Source organism: Ictalurus furcatus, chromosome 16 (assembly GCF_023375685.1).
Source record: "Ictalurus furcatus strain D&B chromosome 16, Billie_1.0, whole genome shotgun sequence".
Lineage (NCBI taxonomy): Eukaryota > Metazoa > Chordata > Actinopteri > Siluriformes > Ictaluridae > Ictalurus > Ictalurus furcatus.
In genome coordinates this window covers 15,671,071-15,687,350 of record NC_071270.1, presented here as the reverse complement: position 1 = coordinate 15,687,350, position 16,280 = coordinate 15,671,071, and the positions used below count along the sequence as shown (strand labels likewise).

The window sequence follows — 16,280 nt, the reverse complement described above, 5'->3', positions numbered from 1 at the left end:
TAATCCAGAGGTGGACATTCTTTAGCTAGTAAAAGTAAATAAAAGCTCCAGTGTGCTGCACAATCCAATGTTCAGAAACTGACTAGGCTAAAAAGTGGTACCTAAGTATATGATTTTATCCTTTTCTAATGAAGTTTTGGATGTAGTACATTGTGTTTGCATCCTTTGACTTTGAGCTGTGGTTTTCTATCCTCACATCAAGCATCAAAGATGAGGCTGATTAGAGTCTTTATTCTCCCTAGATTTGTTTAACCATGATGATCATGAAGAGAGAATCATCAGGAGCCTGAGGATTAAGATTAAGTCAATCTTAATATAAAAAGAATTTGTAATATTATTAGATATAAAAAGATTTGTAATCATAAAAAGACTAAGGTCTCATTCTTTTATTTGTAATGATTTACTGGTGCTTCTGTTTGATTGGCCAGGACTGGAATTATTTTTCACATTTGTCAAATCTTACTGTACCTGCATGTTAATCTATTCAGGATCTAATCGTGGAGCATCTTGTGCTTTTAATAGCGTTTTATGGAATATGTTTGTATGCAACAAAATTATTTCGCATTGGATTCATACTGACGTAGTGAATGACTTGGAAGACTGGACTGTGCAAAAGACAGCCACACAAACAAATCAAAAGATCAAATGGCATAATTATGTTAATGTTTACTCAGGCGTGTTTCCCTGTGAAAGCATCAAAGACATGCAGTGCATTGCTAATTGGATGGCTTTTGCGGAGTGTTGTTTGTGATCAATAGTCAATTAGGGGCTAATAGCACAGCAGAGCATTGCTGTTTGCCTGAGCTGTCACACCCTTTCAGCAAAGGCAATCTGGCACTGCAAGTCTTATCCTATATTGTCACCAAACCAATCTCACAGCAACCGAGCTTCTCAGGAGGAAGATTCTGTTGATACTGTTTAAGCAGTGGAACAGATGTATTGTGTCTCATTTTATTTCCATACAATAAGAATGTTATAGTTTACAGCTTTTAACTAGAAGGCTTTCATCAAATTAAATTATATGCAATCATGACAATGGATCACTGAATCACGGGAAAGCTATGAATTGAATCACTGCATTAGTTTTGTAGTTCAAATCTAATACACAATACACCACACATATTTATTTATATAATCAGTTTTGTAGAGCAGAATGAATAGTATGCTAGATGGCTGGTGTTTGAGTGTAGCTCACTCTAATCAATTGTTTTCTCCCCTTTTCTCTTCCTCCATTTTTTCCTCACCCGTTCTCACCCTTTCCCCCATGTTTGTGCTCTGCTGTTCCAGCGGCGGCAACGAAAAACAAAGTGAAAGGTGAGTGGAATGCTCCATCTTTCCAGCTCCTTGATTAATGGGGGAACACTGTTCCCAATAAACTGTGTAGCGATAACTCGCTTATCTTTTCTACAAGCCTGCCAGACGCTGCCTTCTCCTCCCACAGAGACCAGCGAGAGGAGTGGAGTTCACTACCCAGAGTTCCATGCAGCTATCCATTCTGTTTGTCATCCCTCTCCTCCGCTGCTTTTCTTTCTGTTCATCATCACTTCCATCTTACATCGTATTTTATGCTTCTTAGCACCTATAAGCTTCACTTTGTCAAAGAGCACTACAGCATGCCGTACAATCAAACTCAGTATGACCACTGGTGTTATAATTTATGGTAATATAAATTACATCATGGTTTTGATGTAATTTTGGGATTGTTTATTTGCTGTGAGACCGCTTCATGTCTTAGGTTTCTATCAGGTTACATGAACAAAGGAGTAACTGTCATCTTTTTTGAAAATGGAGTGGTGAGAAATACGCCTGTCAAACCACTCACTGGTCCCGATGTGGAACAAGAAAAACTTTCTGTATGTGGAGGAGGATGGTGAATTCGAAAATGTGCTCACTCAAGGTGAAAGAAGTGGTGCTTTTAGTTAATAAGTGAAAATTGTGATGCAGATGAGTAGGTGCAAGTGATTATAACACACTTAAGAACAACTTAAGAGGGATTTTCATGTACATCCAGACACCAGTTCTTAGGGCCAGATGCTTTTTCAGTGATACAGTTTTTCTAACATCTGAAGAAACATGAAAGGTGTAAATATAATGTCTCAGACATACGTAATATTGATTCTCATATTATAACCAACAGTAAATAGCGTGATACATTCTGGTGGTGGGGGCCATTATTAATGGACACTGTTTAGCCAGACACTGTGTGTAACTTTGTCAGATCAATTCAAATCTTCATATGGTTATGACTGCTTTATTGGAAACACTGCTCATTCATGCAAATATTTGATCAGCCAATCATGTGACTGCAGCGCATTTCATAAAATCATGCATGACAGTCTCTAGAGTTTACACAGAATGGTGCAAAAAAAAAAAAAAACATCCAGTGAGTGGCAGTTGAAACAACTGGGTAGAGATGGGTAGAAACAACTTTTGGATGTCGAGCTGACACGATGGCTAGGGTAACTCAAATAACCACAAATTACAACTTTGGTGAGCAGAAAAGCATCTTAGAACACCCTGAGGTGGAAGGGCTACAACAGCTGAAGATCCAACTTTGTTTCATTTCTGTCAGCTAAGACCAGGAGTCTGAGGCACATAAACTGGGCAGTTGAAGGATGGAAAAACACACACATTAAGATTTAAGTGAGATATAATTATTTATTTTGATTTGATTACAGGCTAATATTCACAGGCCAACATAATACTTACATAATCTAAAAGAACCTATATGTATAAACATATATTCCATTAGGCATCCACTATCAATTTCGATGTCAGTAGTGCGACAGTTATTTCACATAAAGCTGGTTTATGTCAAAACATTATGCAAACTGACTTTAAAGCTCAGTGCATTTATGGTATGTCATAATCCCTATCCGGACAGGATAAAATTTACATTGGGTCCTGGGATAATTTCCTATTTTACAGGTGCTCCTCTGTGACTTACAGGACGAATTACCGCCTGTTTTTCTCCAACCTCAGCACTTGTCTAAAAATTTTAGTCCAGATGCATGCCTATGATTTTCTATGCAGATGTCGCCTCCTGTTGGAAACAAAGTTTTTTAACTGCTGCTACTTGCTGTTTTCAGGCTTGTACCTACACGTGTATCAGTGACCTTTCATCAGATATTAAACACCTTCCAAGTCAAAACAAAGAATGGATGATTCTCATATAGTTTGTGATAATTACTTTATTGTATTTTCAAATTGTTGCTGGAACTCTGGTTCTTCTGATGGTGAAATAAGAGTCTCTCCTCTACTCCAGTGCCTCTACAACTGCTTGGATGCCATGCTGTTAATGAACCGTGATTATGTTACCATGTGACGCAAACATCTGGGTTTGTAGAAAATATAACCAACTATTAATTCACTGCTCCTTTGGTAATGTTAATTCCGGATGTTAGATTTCTATCACTGAGAAGATGTGTAAAAAATTTATTACCAATGTCCCCCTGATAAACTAACCCAATCCAAATAGGGCTATAGTCGCATAATAGTGGTGTTGTGTCATGTCATTCATTCATTCATTTATCTTCAGAAACTTCTTTATCATGGTCATGGTCATGGTGGATTAAGAACATATGCTGGAAACACTGGGCATGAGGTGGGAATACACTTTGGGTGAAATGCCAGTCCACCTTAGGCACCATGTAGACACACATTCACATTAAGGGGCATTTTAGGGTTGCCAATCCATCTACCAGCATGTCTTTGGGAGGTAGGAGGAAACTGGAGAATTCTGAGAAATCACACACAGATACTTTCATAAAGAAAGCAGTAACAGTTATCTCCTTGAAAACTGAGTGGTGAGAAATACACCTGTCAAACCATTCAATGGCCCCAGTGTGGAACAAGAAAAAGTTTCTGAATGTGGAGGAGGATGGTGAATATCACATTTCACACAGACAGTAACCTGAGCTAGGAATCAAACCACGGCGCTTAGAGCTGTGAGGTGGCTACACTACTCGCTGCGCCACCATGCCACATGTCAAACCAAACTCACTCTAAATTAGGGTCAGCAGTTTTCAATGTCAAGGTTACTTCCTCCAAGTGGTAAGCTCAGGAAGCACTGCAGAGCATCTTCTTGAGGTGCTCACATTTTTTTTTTTTTCCAATTAACCATACATGGCAAGCTATGTCATATGATAACCATCTAATGACTCTGATATACCAGGTACACTGTGCTACAGAGTTATAACATTCTATAAAACAGATTTATATCAACAAAATTCTTGTCTCTGGTGTGTTGTTGACTTGACATCCAAAGCTATGTATTTTATGTAACTTTAGCAATATTAACATTGGTTAATGTTAGTTATCATGGGAACACCTTACATTAAGGTTCTCTTAACTGACTTCATTTTAACAAATTAGCTGACATTTCCACACCATGAACATCAACATTAGTACACTTTTACAGAGCATTAGCATTAACAAAGTAGCTAACACTTTTTGTTCCTGGTGATTTCATCATCAGTGAGTAAAATTAAGGCCACAATGACCGATATGAAGTAGCACCCATATGAACATTTGTTAACAGGCAAAATTCAGTGATTCAGATGGGAACATTTAAAAAAAATTTTGTCATGGTTTGAATAAACATTAATCAATGCAGGTGTATTTCTTTAACATCTAATCAAACAGTTTACAGTAAAACATATGTTGACTTTGTTATTTTATCATCAGTTCATAGTTAATGGGGCACGGTAGCCTCGCACCTCCGGGGTTTGAATCCTGCCTCCACTCTGTGTGTGCAGAGTTTGCATGTTCTCCCCATGCTTCGAGGGTTTCCTCCATGTACTCTGGTTTCCTCCCCCAGTGTGTTGTAGGTTGATTGGCATTTCCAAATTGTCTGTAGTGTGTTAATGCGTGTAGGATTGTGCCCTGTGATGTTTTGGCTCCCCATCCAGGGTGTCCTCTGCCTTGTCCCCCGAGTTCCCTGAGATAGGCTCCACCTCGACCCTGTGTAGAATAAGCAGTATGGAAAATGGCTGGATATTTCATGGTTTGTTCTTGTTAACTACTGCCATAAATATTGTTAATTAAGGGAACCTTAATAGAAAGCGTTACCATTGTCATATGTTATATAGCCTTTATTCTAAAAATTATTTTGAAGCTAATAGGTGATAGATAATACATGGTCTATGGGTGATGAATTGTCTGATCCCACAATTATTCCATTAAATTAGAGGTGCCGCACACAAAAGAAAGGTATTCTGGCTAGGATTCCTGCTTCTGTTTCATGTTTTCAGTCTTTCTGTATTTTTATTTTAGAATTGATAATAAATCCAAAAAACAAAAAACAAAAAAAAAACATAGTAGCAAGATATTTTTAATTTAGGCTTCAGTCTTTGAAGTAGCTTTTTTTTTTTTATGTCAGTTATAAAGCAGATACCACACTGTATGCTGCAACAGGACACAGAGTCCCTGAGGATAAACTGGACATGTGCATGCTTTTCAATAAGCAACGTGCGGTTTATGGAAACTACATGCACCTCTGTTGTTAAAATGCGCATACTCATGAGAGGCAAGATACACAACGTGGACTTACATTTGAGAATTGATTGAAGCAGAATACATTCCTCAGCCATATGATGCTGAAGACAGATTCAGTTCTAACATCCAATCAGGGTTCTCATACAGTTGACATTTGCATGATAAATGCTGCACAGCTGATGGCTTTCTGGCAAAGCTAGGCTTGTGTAGTCTTGTTTTGAAAAGGTTACCTTGACCTTTGTTTTCATAACAGCTTTGGTAATAGCTACAGCTTTTGTAATGGTAATGACAAAAGCACCAGCTGAAGCAATGCCATCTCTGATTTGGTTCAGTTTGCTTCAAATAGAGTTTATGGGCACTTTCACTCCTATTAGTTCATTTGCCAAGCATGAATCATAGTAAAATTTATACTTCACTTGCTGTTGTTTGCTATCTGGTTTGGTTTAGTTTCACATTACATATAATCAAAAGGACCAAAAACTGGATGAAGGACATGTAGGACTCAAAATGTATTTTAGAAAATGTTTTCAGAAATACACTGATAGAAATAGGCAACCTTTGCCATGTGCTCAAAAAACATTTCTGGTAACAGTTGATCAGTCCTGCACATCAGCTTGGAGGAATTTTAGCCCATTTCTCAGTACAGAACAGATTCAACTGGGATGTTGGTGGGTTTCCTCACATGAACTGCTCGACTTCAGGTCCTTCCACAACATTTCTATTAGATTAAGGTCAGGACTTTGACGTGGCCATTCCAAAACATTAACTTTATTCTTCTTTAACCATTCTTTGGTAGAACAACTTGTGTGCTTAGGGTCATTGTCTTGCTGTAAGTAGTTGAAAACATTTTCTGTATCCATTCAGCATGTATTTTCACTTTTTGTTTGTTGGTCCAAATATCTAAAACACATGGCATTTCTTTTGGCTAAGTTTGTGCCTCACGGCTCAGTTTAGCAGCTTGCATCTACAAAAAAGCTGCCCACATCCCATGAAATATGGCATGTTTGGTTCACTTCACTTCCTGCAGTTGAGTTGATTTCAAGTTGAATCACTTCACTGCAATCAACCCGTGGTAGAGTTCTCTTGGAACTGAACTGAGCCCACCTTGCTCAGACACTCTCAGATTGGTTGTTTTGGTCCAGACTCCAGCATGATTAGGGTGTTCTCATGTGCCTATACAAACTGCACACAGTTCAGTCTCAGACAACGATCCATGTCTAGTGTAATGCATCTCTTATAATGATATAGGAAATCCATTGCTCTAGTAATGAGAAAGGTGGTGTATTGTAGATCACTGAGCCAAAGAGACGTCCTCTCATCTTATTTGCAATCTAATAGAGTTATTGGCATCGTGCACTCAGTTTCATATTTATATTGATCTAAATGGAGGTGTGCGATCCTCGTTTGGCAGCCATAGTAGCAAAATCATTTGTTTGTTTTGGAGAGCGTTTGCACTTGGCCTCAAGTCTCGAGATTTTGGCAATCACATGGCGCAGGGCATAAGCTATTTCCAAACATCAACTTGTAAACAAAATGTCACAAGAAATAGTATGTGTATAAAATGTAGCTTTTTTGTTTTTATTAGGGAACAGCGCAAGGCTGCTTGTTCATATAGTATCTATTGCTTCAGTGTCACAGAGAACGAGTCAGGATTTTACTTCTGACTTTTATTTTATTAGGTGTTGTGGTAAAACTAAACCCTAGTTTTATGGCTTCTGTTCTATTCTTTAATACGGTCTTGTGTCCTTCACACTGCTGTTATATAATTTCATTGCTACTGTTTGCCACATTGTTAAACACAGAGTCAATAGGAAACTGTGAGCCTTAGAATAAAGTATTTATGGAGAAAAGTTTGCTTGTGTCATAAAAAAAAAAAAAAAAAAAATAGGACACCGGTTCGTCCTTTGTTAGTGAGTGTCCACTTTCTCTCTCTCTCTTTCTCACACACACACACACACACACACACACACTTACTTGTCTTTGTCTTATGTTATGCTACACCTAAATATTACCCTAACTTTAACCTGATTAACCAAAAGGAAATCTTTTTAGCTGTTTTAGATTTGTGTATTAAATTTAGCAGCAATTTTTTGTTTGTTAAATAAATAAATAGGGGTTTGACTAACGCCTCGGCCCTGTGTACGCGGACCTTGCAAGTCCTCCTTGTACTTCGGGGGTTTCCTCCGGGTACTCTTGTTTCCTCCCCCAGTCCAAAGACATATGTTGTAGGTTGATCGGCATATCAAAATTGTCTGTAGTGTGAGAGTGTGTGTGTGATTGTGCCCTGTAATGGGTTGGCACCCCGTCCAGGGTGTCCTCTGCCTTGTGCCCAAGTTCTTTGCGATAGGCTCCAGGCTCCCCGTGTACAGAAAATGGATGGATAAATTATTATTTTCTTTCTTTCTAGGGGTATTTTGCTGTATATAGCCATATGCAAACATTATACAACAATGGAAATAGGCCTTATTGTTTGTTACTACTGAAGCATTTGATTCACACGTTTTCTGCAACTTATTTTTTTTTTTCTAGGATTTTCTACTTTCAAACTAGTCTATGCTTAATTTCTTTAAAAATCAATCACATTTGCCCACTGAAATATGAGTTCTACATTAATTATTAGTAAGAATTTACATGTAACCTGAACAGTCCTGAAAACAAACACTGTTTCCCCTTCCCAATTGTCTACTAAAACAGAGTCTTTCTTACTTCCTCCATTATTGGCTTATGCTTCACTATAATCTTACTAATCCTCACTATTATACATAGGATAGCCAATGGCATTCTATTTTTACCCTACACATAGTACATTTATACATGTACATGTATATCCATGTTCTGAATAAAGCATATATAAACCATTAATATGAAAGCTGCAAAAAATAAAAGTGGAATAATACATAACATAAATGTGTAGTAGAATATTTATTTACATCTTTACATAAAATGCAAAAGAATTTCATGTTCATTAAAATGAAATTAAGATTTTGCTGTCGACTACACTTGCCAAGTTGTGTAATGTGGATCCCTCATCATACAATGTTGCGGTATGGCAATGTACATTTTCTACTGAACAAAAATACTATAATTTTTCATATTTTCACAATAATTTTCCCATTTGTTATATAATATTATGTAACAAAAAATGAGAGGGCAATTACAAAAGCTGAGATTTAGTGTGGGGGCATTTAATTTTTTATATCTAACTATTGAAATGTAATGATGTCATGTGGATGTACCCCCATTTTGGTCACTTGCCAATTCCCACACTTCCCACTCCCAACCAGCTCTCCCCTAGCATTGGACACTACCACCTCTGAGACACGTGAAACCAACGAACTGCATCACAAAGCAGTGTAACACACTGAGAAAAGTGCTGTCTGGGGACAGGGGAGAGAGGGTATGACATCTGTCCCACCCAGAGAACACTACCAGTTTTGCTCTCTGGACCCCCAGCTGCACATGGCTGTGGCATCGTCAGGATGTAAACTCTCCATCTCCCAAAAATAGGCCAAATACTTTTCTGTTGCACCACTCAGACAAAAAGTATGCTTCTCAACATTTCTGCAAATCCAGTCATACTTCTTTTTAAAAAATCATTAATTCATTCATTCATCTTCAGTAAGTGCTTCATCCTGCTTGGGAATACACCCTGGATGGGACATCAGTCCATTTGTGACTATAGGTAGTACTGATAGACATACTATAGTGACCATGCTATAGCCATCCATCCATTTTCCATGCCGCTTATCCTACACAGGGTCGTGTCTGAAGCCTATCCCAGGGTACTCGGGGCACAAGGCAGGGAACACCCTGGACAGGGTGCCAACCCATTGCAGCACACAATCGCACACACATCAACACACTACGGACAATTTGGAAATGCAAATCAGTCTACAACGCATGTCTTTGAATTGGGGGAGGAAACCGGAGTACCCGGAGGAAACCCCTGAAGCAGAGGGAGAACATGGACACACTCCATGCACACAGTGTGGAGGTGGGATTCGAAACCACAACTCTGGAGGTGTGAGGCAAACATGCTAACCACACCAGCAACTCTTCAATTTCTTATTGCTGGTGGATCATCATTCCTGCCAAACTATAAACAAACCAGAACCTTTAATCATTCCATGCAAAGTAGTGCAATTAGTGACACTGAGCCATCCATGCCCTTTGCCTGTGTTCATAATTATCTGTGTATCTGTAGTTGCATGTTAGTCCTGTGTGGCTTATCTTCTTTTTATAGTTTTTGTTCACCATCTGTTACCATTTAAACACTAAGCACTCCAACCATCCTCACCTGTCTCAGAAATCCATTATGTATGAAAGTGAAAAGGCTTTTTGTATGCACTTGGGTTGACTTCACAGTAGGTTAATACATACAAGTATAAACAAAAATATATCACCTGCATTTTAGGCCGAATTTTAGACCTGAAATGACCGGCTGTTAGATGCAAAGTGGTCTGGGTGTGTGAGTGGCAGTTTGTGCTAAAGTAATCGTAACCACCTGTGCACAGTCTGAGTGTGAAAAATACATAGTAATTCAATAAACAAGCAGAGAGGGATGACTAGTTTATCTGTGTGCATGACTGGGTGTGTAGTTGTGCATATACATTTGAGCAGGTGTATGTGTGTGTGTGTGTGTGTGTGTGTGTGTGTGTGTGTGTGTTCATGTATTGATAGTGTTCAGGTTTAGCTTGTTTCAGCTTTATCTCACTTTCCCTCGAGCCTCCCTTTACAATGAAATGATAGCCAGCCTCACTACAATTAACAACTGCTCAACTTTGTTGTTTGTTTACAGTGGAAGGAACAGCTGTGCACTGCTCTAATTGTGTAAATGAGAGTGGAAGTGCTGATGCCAGTTCATTTGTTGTTTGGAAATTAATTAGATTTCTCTAAATCAAAAATTACAGTGTAATTTTTTAAAGTGTGTCCTGCCTCGTGTCTGGAAGTAGCATGTCGCTTTTCCTGTGTGTAATTAAATTTATTCACAAAATGAACCCTGGAAAATCATCGTTATTTCCATGTTTGCTAGTTCCCCCTGCACTGGTGCATTCTGGGAAAACTCTTAATTAGACAACAATACTGCAGATGTTAGCAATTAGGAATCAGTAATAAAATGCTCAGATCAAGTGTACATCGATAATTAACTTAGTGAATGTTATCTCCATGCTCATTTATCAAACCCCAGTGTCAAAATGGGTTTACTTTACATTTACAGTGCCTTATGTAAGTATTCATTCCCTTGAACTTTTCCACATTTTGTAGTGCTGCAGCCTGGAACTGAAATGGACTTAATTGGGATTATATGTTATAAATATACACAAAAAGCCTTTTGCATTCAGTAGGTTGGAGGAGGTGGGGGAGGGTGCATAACTGCTTTGTGCCAAGGCCAAAAAGGTAAATTTGGATCTCATCAGACCAGAGAACCTTTTTCCACATTTTCACCATGGGATTTCATATGACTTTTTTTTTCCAATAATGGCTTTCTTTCACCACTCTTCAATAATACCCAGCTTTATGGCATGTCTGGGCTATGATTGTTCTGTGAACAGCTTCTCCCATCTCTCCAGCTACTTCAGAGTTGCCCTTGGCCTCTGGGTTGCTTCTCTGACTAATGCCCTCCTCTTGGCAAAGTAATGGTTGTGCCAAATTCTTTAATATAATGGTCCTCCATGGGATGTTCAAAGTTTGAGCTATTTTTTAGAACCATACAATGATTGATACCAGTTCATAATTTTGTCCCAGACATGTTTTGTTCGCTCCTTGGTCTTCATGATGCTGTTTGTTTAGGTATGTTCTCTTACAAATGCAGGGGCCATTCCAGGAACCAATATTATATATATATATATATATATATATATATATATATATATATATATATATATATATATATATATATATATATATATATATATACATACACACACACACATACTGAGATCATGTGACACTTTAATTGCACACAGGTGAACTCCATTCAACTAATTATATGTAGAGAATCACCTCAACTATATGGAAAGGTTTAAGGGGGTGAATACTTATGCAATTACTGTAGTTTCCAAAATTGCAAAACTGACACAACACAGTGGTAATGCTCACTGAAAAAATGGTGCCTGGAGGAGAAAAGTGTATGGTTAACAGCCATATACATAGTGATTTAGTTGTTTTTCTTGTTCTTGCTGAATCAAAATTTAGACTGCTATCTGCAGAGACACCTGACTGGAGCTTTAAACTGAAACTTGTCTCACTCTGAAATATGATAGAAATGGAGAAGTTTGTGAGCTGCAACAATTCTTTATATAAAACGAGAGCGCGGCTCTGTTTCAGTCCGTATAACAAGCAACCCGATTCCTCTCACCACGAAGAGCCCCGCCATCCTCATTAACTACCCCACTGATCCCAAGAAAAGCCTGTCTCTACTGGGGAAGGAAATGATCAAGGACAGGTAAGCTTATGTCCCACAGCTACCCCCTGCCTGCCTACTCCAAATCGGAGATGGGTGTTTCACGTCATCTCAGAGCATCTTGCAGCGTCAAGGAAGAAAGTTATTAAGCTCACATTATTCCAATTGTGGCTTTCTCACTGACATCTTGAATAAACGGTCTGGGTCGGAAGCAAGCATAGTTGTCTGGAGCCATGTTTGTTGAAACTGGAAGGGGGTAGATGGGATAGATCACCCAAATGCCATCTGTTTTTCCTCTCCAGGCCTTGGCACACAGCTCCAAACATCTGGCCACTCGCAGGACAGGGTTGGCAGCCTTGGCCCTCGCACACCCGAGGCCATGTCCCTGTCTGTTGGGTCTCAAGTCTGCAATAACTTCCCCCGCATGGGCCAACCTGGCTAATCAAGGGGATGATGATGCAGAGCTTGATTCAAATTAATATTTTCTCTAGTTCCTTTGACTCACATATGGCAGACCACAGAAAAGGCACTTGTTTTTTTTTTATCATCACATCATGCCTGACAGGAAAAAGCCATCTTCTTCCATTTACCGATTGTAACACCATTTACCCCACTTCCCTCATATTAGCAAATCTCAATTAATAAACTTCCCTGATTCTAGAGATGACCTTTCTTACCTTGTATTATGTGTATGTTTATGAAAGTAAGTGTGTGTGACAACATGCATGTGTGTGTGTGTGTGTGCGTATGTTTGTAGCCAGGCTAAAGGTTAGAGCCTTGTCTTCCCCCAGGCAGTCTGCAGGGTCTTGCAGAGGCAGGGCAAAGCTACAGAGTCCTGCTAAAGGTCAGCTTGTTCAGGCTCCCCTCTGAAAGGTTACAGCAGTGTCCAGGATTTAAGGTGCAGTCCGGCATCTATCATTCACTTTCTCTCTCACACACAGACACACACAGACGCACGCACAGCCCATGCTTTGCAGCTTCTTAAAGGAATACGCCAGCATTTTTCAGCCTAATCCCTACTGATAGCATGTTGTAGCGTTTGTACAATTACTATGGGCAAACATTTCCTACACATTTCCATGTAATTAGAAAAGAACAGAAAACCAATTTATTCATAACACACATACAGTGGAAGTCTAAGGGCAAGTGTTATCCATCCATCCATCCATTTTTTGTACCGCTTATCCTACACAGAGTCATGGGGAGCCTGGAGCCTATCCCTGGGGACTTGGGGCACAAGGCAGGGGACACCCTGGACAGGGTGCCAACCCATCATAGGGCACAATCACACATTCACACACCTATTCACACGCTTGAAAATGCTTACAGGGCATGTCTTTGGACTGGGAGGAAACCGGAGTACCCAGAGAAAAACTCAGAACCATGGGGAGAACATGCAAACTCCATGCACACACAGGTTCTGAGGTGGGAATCGATCTCCTAACCCTGGAGGTGCTAGGTAAAACATGCTAACAACTAAGTTACCGTGCCCCTGGCAAGTGATATATTCATAAGTCATCCCAGTATTCACAAGTCATTACTTTTATATTCATAAGTCATTCCATTTAGTTACACTTTCCCTAAGGTTTCATTAAAAAACATGCATGATCAGACCCACAATACTACATTGGCAATGCTTGACCACAAGTTATTGCCTCTGAAAAAGTATTCCACATCTCTATTCCCATCTTTATATTCACATGAGATGCTGAATAATACAGATTTAGAGCTTAAATGACTAAATCATTCATTTCAATTAAATCTTTATGTTTTGCATAAATGTTTATTGACTGTTGTGACTGCCCTTAGGCTCCCATTATAAGTGAGTTTTGAGTACACAGGTTTCATGTTTCACCTTATTTTTTTAACATTTACTGCAGGGAAATGAGTCAAAATTATTGTCTGAAGTAATCAAACATATGGTACAGATACATCATTATATATATATATATAAAATATATATATATATATATATATATATATATATATATATATATATATATATATATATATATATATATAGCGCCTTGGTTGAAAAATATTGAAGTGCTAATTTGAAAAACTATAACTACATAAATGCAGCAAGCAAATAGTCCATTGTGAAGAAGTACAGTGTGTGCTTTCACCATAGAACAAGTGAAATTTCAAGTCTTAATGATGTGGCAATCTATATCACAGATCACAGATTCTTAACTGTCATTTAAGATAGTATCAAAGCTTTTGGACAGACTGTGAAGGTGAAAAGTAGGAACAATGCCTACACGGTAATCAAGGTGTATATTAATGCAAAAATATGTATTAATATACAGTGCCCTCCACTAATATTGACACCCTTGGTAAATATGAGCAAAGAAGGCTGTGAAAAATTGTCTTTATTGTTTAACCTTTTGATCTTTTGTTTAAAAAAAAAAAAAATCACAGAAATACTTTGCTCTCATGGATATCAAACAATTGCAAACAAAACAGGTTTATCAAAAAAAATCTTTGTTAAATCTAGGTGTGCAACAACTATTGGCACCCTTTTAGTCAATACTTTGTGCTACCTCCTTTTGCCAAGATAACAGCTCTGAGTCTTCTCCTATAATGCCTGATGAGGTTGGAGAATACGTGGCAATGGATCTGAGACCATTCCTCCATACAGAATGATCTCTCCAGATCCTTCACATTTCATGGTCCACACTGGTGGACTGTTCTCTTCAGTTCACCCCACAGGTTTTCTATGGGTTTCAAGTCAGGGGACTGGGATGGCCATGGCAGGACCTTGATTTTGTGATCAACAAACCATTTTTGGGTTGATTTTGATGTATGTTTTGGATCATTGTCCTGCTGGAAGATCCAACCACGGCCCATTTTAAGCTTTCTGGCAGAGGCAGTCAGGTTTTCATTTTATATCTGTCGATATGTGATAGAGTCCATGATGCCATGTATCCTAACAAAATGTCCAGGCCCTCTGGCAGAAAAACAGCCCCAAAACATTAAAGAAGCCACCACCATATTTAACCGTGGTCATGAGGTACTTTTCCATATGGCTACCTCTCTGTGTCTGCCAAAACCAACTCTGGTGTTTATTGCCAAAAAGCTCTATTTTGGTTTCATCTGACCATAGAACCCGATCCCATTTGAGGTTCCAGTAGTGTCTGACAAACTGAAGACACTTGAGTTGTTTTGGATGAGAGTAGAGGCTCTTTTCTTGAAACCCTTCCAAACAACTTGTGGTGATGTAAGTGACTTCTGATTGTAGTTTTGGAGACTTTCTGCCCCAAGACACAACTAACTTCTGCAGTTCTCCAAATGTGATCCTTGGAGATTTTTTGGCCACTCAAACCATCCTCTTCACAGTGCGTTGAGACAATATAGACACGTCCAATTTCAGGATGATTCATAACATTTCCAGTTGACTGGAACTTCTTTAATATTGCCTGGATGGTGTGAATGGGCAATTATAATGCTTTTGCTATTTCCTTATAGGCACTTCCCCTTTTGTGAAGCTCAGCATCCTTTTGCCGCACATCACAGCTATATTCCTTGGTCTTACCCATTGTTATGAATGACTAATGAATGAATTTGGCCTTATTTATACCCCTGTGAAACAGGAAGTCATGGTTGAACAATATCCCATTCCTAGTCACCCAGGTGTACTAAAAATAATATAAAATATCAATGGGAATATGATTCAAATATATTTTTCTCATATGAATTCATAGGGGTGCCAATAATTATGGTACACCTATATTTAACAAAGATTTTTTTTTGGATGTGTTATGTTTGCAATTGTTTGATATCCATGAGATCCATTTTTAACAAAAAATCTAAAGGTTAAACAATAAAGGCAACTTTTCACAGCCTTCTTTGCTCAAATTTACCAAGGATGCCAATATTAGTGGAGGGCACTGTAGATGTAAAAACATATTGTTCCCTCTCTGCTTTTCTCTCGTTTTTAACTTTTTTTCACAGTTCCTCCCTGCATGTCTCTGTCTCTCTCTCCCACTGTGGGACAGTTGTTGAGGATGTAGGAGAGAAGGGAGCTAATTTTACACATGGAGCTGAGAGACAGAGAGCATGAGATAGTGAGAGGGAGATAGGGAACAGAAATGAGCTGATTGACAGTGAAGGATAGAGTGAGAGTAGGGATGGAGAGTGAGAGAGACACCGATGTAGAGGGGTTGTGGCCCACCTCAGGCAGCACCGATCCCTAGGGAGCCCCATCTCAATCAGCCGGGCCTGGCTAGAGGGAAGGGCGGAAGAACTTACTTCACTGCTCAATTAAGCAAACACTGGAATATGCCAGTTCTAATCAAATCACCACAATGCACTGAGTCTCCCAGGAGCAGTGCTGCAGCAGGGACAGAAAGGTGACAAAACTCATGCAAATTCTCCCATC

At 39.0% G+C, this 16,280-nt stretch overlaps 1 protein-coding gene across 3 annotated transcripts in view; it reads left to right on the top strand.

The window, feature by feature from the left end:
* cadm2a (cell adhesion molecule 2a) overlaps nt 1-16,280 on the top strand; it is a 439,927-nt gene that overhangs the window by 338,224 nt on the left and 85,423 nt on the right. For 2 of the 3 annotated variants that reach the window (XM_053644759.1, XM_053644758.1), the window contains exon 2: nt 1,288-1,314. The exons of the other annotated variant lie outside the window; for it this stretch is intronic. In XM_053644759.1, the coding sequence (XP_053500734.1) occupies nt 1,288-1,314 (27 nt within the window). The remainder of the gene's footprint in view (nt 1-1,287; nt 1,315-16,280) is intronic. 3 annotated transcript variants of the gene reach the window in all.